This window comes from Oncorhynchus keta, chromosome 14 (assembly GCF_023373465.1).
Source record: "Oncorhynchus keta strain PuntledgeMale-10-30-2019 chromosome 14, Oket_V2, whole genome shotgun sequence".
Lineage (NCBI taxonomy): Eukaryota > Metazoa > Chordata > Actinopteri > Salmoniformes > Salmonidae > Oncorhynchus > Oncorhynchus keta.
In genome coordinates this window covers 38,317,158-38,327,376 of record NC_068434.1, presented here as the reverse complement: position 1 = coordinate 38,327,376, position 10,219 = coordinate 38,317,158, and the positions used below count along the sequence as shown (strand labels likewise).

The window sequence follows — 10,219 nt, the reverse complement described above, 5'->3', positions numbered from 1 at the left end:
GGTTTGAACGTGGCATTAGCGAGCTAACGTAACAATGACATCGCCAACAGGTTTGATCGGGGACTTCGATTTGAGAAGTTGTTTCTGCCTTTCTTCATACTTGTACTACCAATTACTAGTTGGATGAGCGTTCAAGTGCATTTACCCCATCGAATTTACACGTTTTTCCCGTCATATTTATAAGTTCCCGACATGACATGAATGCAACATTAGTATCGGCGAATCACAGTGTGTGTTGCTCGATGGTCGCCATTAGAGTGGATGCACCCGATTTACACCCGGGCCATTCTGGAACCATCCACGGTGCGAGCGGAGTTCTCATTCGTCCAGTGACATTGAACTGAAAGTTCCGGTCTAGCCTACTGACAAACTAAATCAACTGCACCCTAAACTGCGAATACGTTTTTTTTTATTAGCCAACCGAATGGATTGATCTTCAGAAGCAAGTGTAACAGTGAGTACGTTTTACTTTACTAAAAGTAGGTAACCAGGCAGATTAATTGTAATATATTCTTATTTTGTATTGTGTTGCATAACAGACCGGTAGCGAAGAGTTGTCACTTTCCTGTTTTGTTCTTGTTGTGACAGCTATCTAGAGCAAGCCTGCTGCTTTTAGCTAGCTGGCTAGTTTGCTAACTCGCTACAATCTGTGTTTGATCAAAGTTGTTGACTAAAGGTAACATTATAAGCAAGAGGCTATAATTGGCATTTTGTTGTCTTGGTTCTCAGATTGGACATTTTTGCTCAGTTATAGCTAGCTAGCGTCATTTCTAACTATTGTAACGTTAGTCAGCTAGCTTAACCAGAGATATTAGAGAAAGGATTGGTTTAACAAGCTAACCTTAATGTTGTTTGCAACTAGAAATAATAGGTTACTAGCTATGTGTTCTGCTTCTCTAGGCCACTTCATAATAAATAACTATTAGTTGACGCAGGTGTGTCGCTGTAGTGCTGAGTAGGCACAAAAGCCTGCACACACTTTAGTGGTCACCAGGTGCTGACCTCGTGTGTCAGTTGAGTTTTTTAAAGGATACGCTGATCAGAGTTTGACATTAACTTTTTGAGCTACTTGTAAAACATTTTTTTTTACTTTTCCAAAAAGCTCAAGTCACTTGTTGTTGTCCCCCCCCACCCAAAATGTTTATATGTGTATATATATGTAACTAAGCAAGCTGTTTCACATCCGTTACATACACATATATAACACACATATATATATATATATATATATGTTATATATATATATAATATGTATGTGTATATATATGTTATATATATATATATAATATGTATGTGTATATATATGTTATATATATATAATATGTATGTCTATATATGTTATATATATATATATATATAATATGTATGTATATGTGTGTATATATATATGTATATGTGTGTATATATATATGTATATGTGTATGTATATGTGTATGTGTATATATATATATATATATACGTATATATATATATATATATATACATATATGTATGTGTGTGTGTTATATATATGTGTATGTAACGGATATATATATATGTGTTGTATATGTTATATATGTGTATGTAACGGATGTGAAACGGCTAGCTTAGTTAGCGGTGGTGCGCGCTAAATAGCGTTTCAATCGGTGACGTCACTTTCTCTGAGACCTCGATGTAGTAGTTCCCCTTGCTCTGCAAAAGCAGCGGCTTTTGGGTAATGGGTAACGATGCTTCGTGGGTCACCCAGTCAACAGTCACCCACGATGCTTGTTGATGTGTGCAGAGGGTCCCTGGTTCACGCCCGGGTATGGGACGTTCTAAAGTTATACTGTTACATTGGTGCTGTTGACCCGGATCACTGGTTGCTGCGGAAAAGGAGGAGGTCAAAAGGGGGGTGAGTGTAACGGATGTGAAACGGCTAGCTTAGTTAGTGGTGGTGCGCGCTCTAGCGACTCCTGTGGCAGGCCGGGCACAGTGCATGCTGACACGGTCGCCAGGTGTATAGTGTTTCATCCTACACATTGGTGCGACTGGCTTCCAGTTTAAGTGTGCATTGTGTCAAGAAGAAGTGCGGCTTGGCTGGGTTGTGTTTCGGAGGACGCACGGCTCTCGACCTTCGCCTCTCCTTAGTCCGTACAAGAGTTGCAGTGATGGGACAAGACTGTAACTACCAATTGGATATCATGAAATAGGGAGAAAAGTAAATAAATAAGCTACGTGGTGAGTTGATTGATCAGACTACTTTGTATGTGTTTGTTGGCTAACTTGTACTTTACAAAGTTGTTGGAACGTTACACAAATTATACCCTTGGTAGCCTATAAAATATTGCAACATTACAATTAGCCTACAACCAAGTACGTTTTAGTGTCTTTAATAAATAATTCCCTCCCAGGGCTCGAAATTAAGGGCGTCCTGTCATCCCCGGGATTATGATAAATAAGTATATGGTTTAAAACGGACTCTAGGACAACAGATCCAAAATTCATACAATCACTGCACATATTAGATTTTTTTTTTTAAATCAATGAGGCTGATTCAATGTTTAGCTTATAATGTTGATCAAGTTTTATTTCTTCATGTTATAAGCTCAACAATGTGCACATGTCTGCAGGCTACCTGCGAATGTTTCCAAAATGCATTTAGTGGAAATCAACACTTCTCAAAAGCGCACTGCACACATAAGCTGTTTCATGTGACAGATTCAAATAGTTTTTAGAAATTTAGAAAGAGGGAGATCTGAGGATGCTGTAACTAACATGGGTTACTAGTATGATTAGGATTATGCCTTTGGCTGCTGGACAATAAAATGTTGTTTTGAAAACCAATAGAATATGAAGAAAATGCTTGTTTCAATGGCATATTAAGTGTTTATAAAACATTTCTATGGCCGTATTTTGGCTAGGCTTCTTCGAATCACAGTAAGACATGCTTCGTAAAACGTCCAGGTTTTAAACAAATACGTTTTACTGTTAAATAAATAGTTAAATGCTGACCATCTCCCCTCAAATTCAAGGTGGGTGATGTGCGGTGTGCAACAGGCACTGTTCTTCACACTCCGGTCTAGTGACCATGAACGAACCGTGCCTTGAGGATGTAGACAGAATCAAGCCTTCAGACTTTAATGTTAATTATCCCATTATATTTGTCGAACATGACTGGTGTTTAGCCTATATTTATGTCATTAAAAGTGTAAATACATTTTTATGGCACCTCCCACATGTCAGCACGGTTTGGACATGAGGCTTGTATGCATATCACCTACGCTTTAACACCTTTTTATTTATGTATGCCTACATGAAACAAATATTTAAATATTATTCCATTTTGGCCTCTGATGCAATTCTGATCGGAGTAATTGTTTGATATTGTGATTCATGTTTACTTTTTCAGGACAAGAGGACAAGTGTTAGGTCAAAGTCCATCGTTTCACATCATTTGATCAATCTAATCACTTCTCTATCAGATTACAATAAAGTGTGTGGACACAAATGAGGGCTAGTCAACAATATTGCTGTCCTGTATTGAATATTTCAGGATCAGCCTACCACTTGGATGAGGTTAGGAGCTTAGCATACAGTAGCTACAGAATTGTTAGCTTGTGTAAAAATACGGCAGCAATTTTTCAACTAACCTTTACGTAGCGAGAACATTACTTCCTCTCAACTTGGAAGTTACCAGTGTCTTCTCATCTCCCATCGCTAGTTGCAAGAGGAATGTAAGAATTTATAAAATGCACCATTAATTAAATGAAATACACATTTTTACTCCATGAGGTAATCCAACAATGTGTACGCCTCCATATTGTCTATTTCAGATCTTCTCGTATTGCTCAGGACAGGTTGGTGTTGGAGCAAAAATGTATTTAATTTATTAACCAAGCATTTTTTTTATTCTTCTGTTCCACCTGCAACTAGGGATGGTAGATGAAGACACCGGTAGCTTGTTGAGAGGAAGTAACTTTCTTGTTATGTGAAGGTTAGTTGAAAAAGTTCTGCCGAGGCTTTACACTAGCTAAGCTGTAACGGATGTGGAACATTCTCATATCACGTGACTTTTCTGTAGCTAGGGCTTGGCACAGCTGTGGCAGGTGAAATTGCTTCCTGCACAATCCTGTATGATATTTAGTTTCTCCTTTGTAAATTGAACCTATGCCATGCCATAGTGTAGAGTAGTCTTGTGAAGACGCTGACTGCTCTCACACTTAAGAAGTCAATTGCAGCAATTCCCCCTCGCCCCTTTTCCCACTTTACTGCTTTTCTCACTATACTATCATTTTCTTCCAGCTCTTGTCAACATGTCCAAGTTTTGAAATTGACCGTGCCCAGTGTAAGAGAGCGTCCCCCACCCCTAAGACCCACATGTGTATCATCTTCTTCAAGTTTGACCCTCGGCCTGCATCCAAAAATGCCTACAGGTAAGGCCTCTTCTCTTTGCCTCTGTACTATATTTAAGTAATAATGCCCGAGAAGCCGGTGTTTGGAGGATATATTGGCACTGGTGTTGTTAGGCCCAAAGCAAAGTTGAGGGTTTCAAACATTTTCAAATAATGATTGACAAATTTTCATAAACTTTATTTTGATGAATTTATTCATACTATTTCATCCTTCCACAAGATATGATCCTGAAACAAATCTAGGGTTGCTACCCAAGCCGGCTCGGCTTTCGTTCTATTGGTTCGGTTGCCAGAGACGCTTGCTAGCTAGCCAACTATGGCCAACTTAGTCACGTCAAACAGTGCAGACTGCAGACGAACAACAAAGTAGCTGCATTTGCATTTGTTTAAGCTGATTTCAAGTGACGTTTATTTGGATACATCCATAACATTAAGCTAATGAGGCACGATTTCGCCTGTCATAGAAAATGTGCACTCTCATTAGGACACTGTTGTTCAGAGAAGCTAGCCATTATTTCTTTACTTATTTTGTACATAATGTTGCCGCTACCGTCTCTTATGACCGAAAATAACGTCTAGACATCAGGACTGCTATTTCTCACCACAGACTAGCAGAATTATATATATTTTTCTTTCATGACTCTGACGAGCCCGAAGCAAAGGATATACTGCTTCCTCGGGAGCAGACCCCGATACCCGTGATCTGCGTGAAGAGGAGGCCATTCTGACTCCTGAGAATTCGCAGGCAATCAAATAATCCCGCACTTCCATCCATTCTGCTCGCAAACGTGCAGTCTTTGGAGAATAAAATTGACGAGTTCCACGGAAGATTAAGCTAACAACCAGACATTAAAAACTGTAACTTTTTATGCTTCACGGAGTCGTGGCTGAACGACAATATCAACATACAGCTGGCTGGTTATACGATGTACCGGCAGGATAGAACAGCGGCGTCAGGTATGACAAAGGGCGGCGGACTATGTATTTTTGTAAATGACAGCTGGTGCACGATATCGAAGGAAGTCTCGAGCTATTGCTCGCCAGAGGTAGAGTATCTCATGATAAGCTGTAGACCACACAACCTACCAAGAGAGTTTTCATCTGTATTCTTTGTAGCGGTTTACATACCACCACAGTCAGAGGCTGGCACTAACACAGCATTTAATGAGCTGTATTCCACCATAAGCAAACAAGAAAAGGCTCAATCAGAGGTGGCGTTCCTAGTAGCTGGGGACTTTAATGCAGGAAAACTTAAATCCGTTTACCAAAATTTTATCAGCATGTTAAATGTCGAACCAGAGGAAAAATAACTCTGGACCACCTATACTCCACACACAGAGACTCATGCAAAGCGCGCTCTCTCTCGCCCTCCATTTGGCAAATCTGACCATAATTCTATCCTGATTCCTGCTTAAAAGGAAAAATTAAAGCAGGAAGCACCAGTGGCTAGATCAATAAAAAAGTGGTCAGAGGAAGCAGATGCTAAGCTACAGGATTGTTTTGCTAGCACAGACTAGAATATGTTCCGGGATTCCTCCGATGGCATTGAGGAGTACACCACATCAGTCACTGGCCTCATCAATAAGTGCATCGATGATGACTTAGTCCCCACAGAGACTGTACGTACATACCACAACCAGAAGCCATGGATTACAAGCAGCACCCACACTGAGCTAAAGGCTAGAGCTGCCACTTTCAAGGAAGCTTATAAGAAATCCCGCTATGTCCTTTGACAAACCATCAAACAGGCAAAGCGTCAATACAGGACTAATATCGAATCGTACTACTACACCTTCTCTGACACTCGTCGGATGTGGCAGGGCTTGCAAACCATTAGACTACAAAAAGAAGCACAGCCCAGAGCTGCCTAGTGACATGAGCTTACCAGACGAGCTAAACTACTTCTATGCTGGCTTCGAGGCAAATGACACTGAGACATGCATGAGAGCACCAGCTGTTCCGGATGACTGTGTGATCACGCTCTCCGTAGCCAATGAGAGTAAGACCTTTAAACAGGTCAACATTCACAAGGCCACAGGGCCAGATTACCAGGACGTGTTCTGCGAGCATGTGCTGACCAACTTGGCAAGTGTCTTCACTGACATTTTCAACTTCTCCCTGTCCGATTCTGTAATACCAACATGCTTTAAGCAGGCCACCATAGTCCCTGTACCCAAGAACACTAAGGTAACCTGCCTAAACGACTACCGACCCATAGCACTCACATCTGTAAACAAGAAGTGCTTTGAAAGGCTGGTCAGGGCTCACATCAACACTATCATCCCAGAAACCCTAGACCCACTCCAATTTGCATACCGTCCCATACAGATCCACAGATTATGCAATCTCTATTGCACTCCACACTGCCCTTTCCCACCAGAACAAAAGGAACACCTACATGAGAATGCTGTTCGTTGACTACAGCTCAGCGTTCAACACCATAGTGCCCTCAAAGCTCACCAATAAGCTAAGATCCCCGGGACTAAACACCTCCCGCAACTGGATCCTGGACTTACTGACAGGCCGCCCCCAGGTGGTAAGGGTAGGTAACGACACATCCGCCACGCTGATCCTCAACACAGGGGACCCTCAGGGATGCGTGCTCAGTCCCCTCTTGAACTCCCTGTTCACTCATGACTACACTCATGACTGCATGGCCAAGCACGACTCAAACACCATAATTACATCTGCCGATGACACAACAGTGGTAGGCTGATCACCGACAACAACGAGACAGCCTATAGGGAGGAGGTCAGAGACCTGGCTATGTGGTGCCAAGACAACAACTTCTCTCTCAACGTGATGAAGACAAAAGAGATGATTGTGGACTACAGGACATAGAGAACCGAGCATGTGCCCATTCTCATCAACGGGGCTGTAGTGGAGCAAGTTGAGAGCAACAAACTATCATGGTCCAAGCACACCAAGGCAGTCATGAAGAGGGCACGACAAAACCTATTTCCCCCTCAGGAGACTGAAAATGTTCTTCAGCTGCATAATCAAGAGCATCCTGATGGGTTGCATCACTGCCTGGTATGGCAACTGCTCGGCCTCCGACCGCAAGGCACTACAGAGGTTAGTGCGTATGGCGCAGTACGTCACTGGGGCCAAGCTTCCTGCCATCCAGGACCTCTATACCAGGCGGTGTCAGAGGAAGGCACTAAAAATTGTCAAAGACTCCAGCCACCCGAGTCAGACTGTTCTCTCTAATACCGCACAGCAAGCGGTACCTGAGTGCCAAGTCTAGGTCCAAGAGGCTTGTAAAACAGTTTCTACCCCCAAGCCATAAGACTCCTGAACATCTAGTCAAATGGCTACCCAGACTATTTGCAGTGCCCCCCCCCACTCACTCCCTCTTTACACCACTGCTACCCTCTTTTGTCTTCTATGCATAGTCACTTTAATAACTACCTACATGTACATACTACCTCAACTAACCGGTTCCCCCGCACACTGACTCTGTATCGGTACCGCCCTGTAAAAAGTATCAATATTATTATTTTACTGCTGCTCTTTAATTACTTGTTACTTTTATCTCTTATTCTTGTCCATATATATTTTTTAAATGCATTGTTGGTTAGGGGCAAGAAAGTAAGCATTTCACTGTAAGGTGTTGTATTTGGCGAATGTGACTAATAAAATTGTATTTGTTTTTTGATTTGATTCCTTTCTCTCGTCCCCTACACATTCATTACTATGGGACAGTTTTGAATAATGAATTTGAATATTGAAACAATGTTGCAAATGTCAGAGACAGACCGTAAGGTTTATACAAATCTCCGCTGTTGAAAACTACTATGTTACTCTAAATTAAATGGGTGATAGTGTCTCTGCTTTTTATAGTGGAGATCAATTTTATAAATTGCCTGGATGGTCTGATGAGACAGTGGATTGCTCAGTCAGATGGAACAGAGATTTAGCTGGTGGTAACTTGTGGAATAGTTACCGGCTGAAATGCTCTTTTAACCAATCAGGATTAGGCCCACCCGTTTTATAAATGACCACACTTTTTCCATATTGCCTAGTATGTATCTGCTCTCATTTGACCTCATAACCTTAGGCCTATATTCAGACGGTGGTTTAAAAAGATTAACACCTCCAGATGTTGAGCTCAAATTGAATTTAAAAAAGGAATCGTAGTGTTGAGTTAGATGCAGGGGACATTCTTCCCATCTCTTGATACATTTTTTTTCTCCAATTATTATACCATGCTCCCTCGAAGATGCGTTAGGCTAGTGCTGAAGTGTAGCATCTCCAATCTGATGTAGCACCCAAAGCAGAGTAGCAATGATAAGAACCCTAGAGAATATGTGGTGCTGTCTCACTGGAGGTTTTCAAAGCTAGCCTGAATCCAAATTGAATTGCTCCGTTTCACTTCACAATTTCAATGAAACGGAACAATTCAGTTTGGATGCAGGCAAATTCAAAGCCTTCCATGTTGGTCTAAAGCTCTGCGGAACACCATCTAGGGCTACCATCGGCTAACCTTTACTACAGTCACTGCTGATTTATCTCAGTGAATGTCCTTGAAGGCCAATGGTAGAGGAGCAGTCAATGTAATTTAAAGCCCTGTTTATAATAATCCCTTGGGATCCGTGGAGCTCTCTACCTGGCCAGGGTCTATCTCTGCCTTTGCCTCTGGGAGATTGCCCTAGCCTAAGGAAATCACAGTGGCGGTGTGTTAACAATGACTCACTCGGGACCCACAGGATACGTGTAACTTATAGGCCTAGCATCCTTGTGGTTGAATTAGTGCATGTAGGTTATGTCAGTGAGGGGAATGGCAAAATAATGCAAGAATGCTAAATTCCTCTTGAGTGACTGGTTTTCTTCCATGCACCCAATGCCCCCAACATACCTGCCTGACAACTATGTTCGGTTTTGAATTCCTATTAGGTCTATGCATTGTGTCACCATCATGATTAGCACTTTCCCTTGCAATATGAGACTCGTCGATGGGAGGTATCTTGCTAATCTCAAACGTATACCCTTTTTTTTGTAAGTAAGGAATAATTTACATGAATAAATTGTGTAATCATTCTCTACAATCGCACTCTCTGTATGGCTGTACCCTGTTGGTTTTCTTGTTGTTTCTCTCCTAGTGATTCCCATAGGCTCAGATGGATAAACAGATGGATGCTCTGCTCTTTCCTGTGTAAAATCATTAGTGCTTGCTTTGTTTCGGGGACAGCGTCATAGACTCTTGGGGCACACGTATCACCGCAACCGGCTTTGCGTCATTAGCCTTTGATGCACAGAGGTTGACCCCGATCAGGTCAATTTGTTCTTAAAGAATCCACCTCCCTCTGAACAAGATTCATGGGAGACGCTGTCTGCCGTGAAGGCCGAGAAGAAAGAATACAATTATTACGTATGTCATTATAGTTCAGTGACTCATTTCTGTTCCGTACTCCGCAAATAAATGCCTCTCTCAGTGGAACTATTTAATCGCTTTGACCGGTGACCCTGTCATGGCAACTAATACGTCTCAGGTAGTTGGCTCTGACGAGGGACGTCATGGAATACAAACATGCGCAGTGCATGTTCTGTGTGTCTAATGAATGCATATCATTATCTGAGAACAGTGTATACCTGACTGGATATTGCTGTTATCTCAGGTTAGATACTGTTCCAACCAGGGCTCTAAAGTGTGGTCAATTGGGTCACATATGCGACAAAAATATTTTTCTGTGTGACTTGCAGTTATAATTTGTGAGCACCAGTGACAATATTTGTATTTATTTTTTAGAATAATTGTTGTAATGATAAGGCTGTGCTGTTGTTTCCTGAGCGCAGATTGATTAGTGTCATGCTTGCACCATTGCTACTGTTTATTTCTAGCACAA

At 41.7% G+C, this 10,219-nt stretch overlaps 1 protein-coding gene across 5 annotated transcripts in view; it reads left to right on the top strand.

Moving 5' to 3' along the window:
• Positions 1-227: 227 nt before the first annotated feature.
• LOC118393377 (transport and Golgi organization 2 homolog) overlaps positions 228-10,219 on the top strand; it is a 55,847-nt gene continuing 45,855 nt past the window's right edge. The window contains exons 1-3 of one of the 5 annotated variants that reach the window (XM_052461720.1): positions 229-454; positions 3,895-3,955; positions 4,264-4,394. In XM_052461720.1, coding sequence (XP_052317680.1) covers positions 4,339-4,394 — 56 coding nt within the window. In that variant the 5' untranslated portion in view covers positions 229-454; positions 3,895-3,955; positions 4,264-4,338. Of the gene's footprint in view, positions 480-531; positions 677-3,894; positions 3,956-4,263; positions 4,395-10,219 lie in introns of those variants that run through there. The other 4 variants (XM_035786005.2, XM_035786003.2, XM_035786006.2 and 1 more) reach the window with 4 other exon arrangements.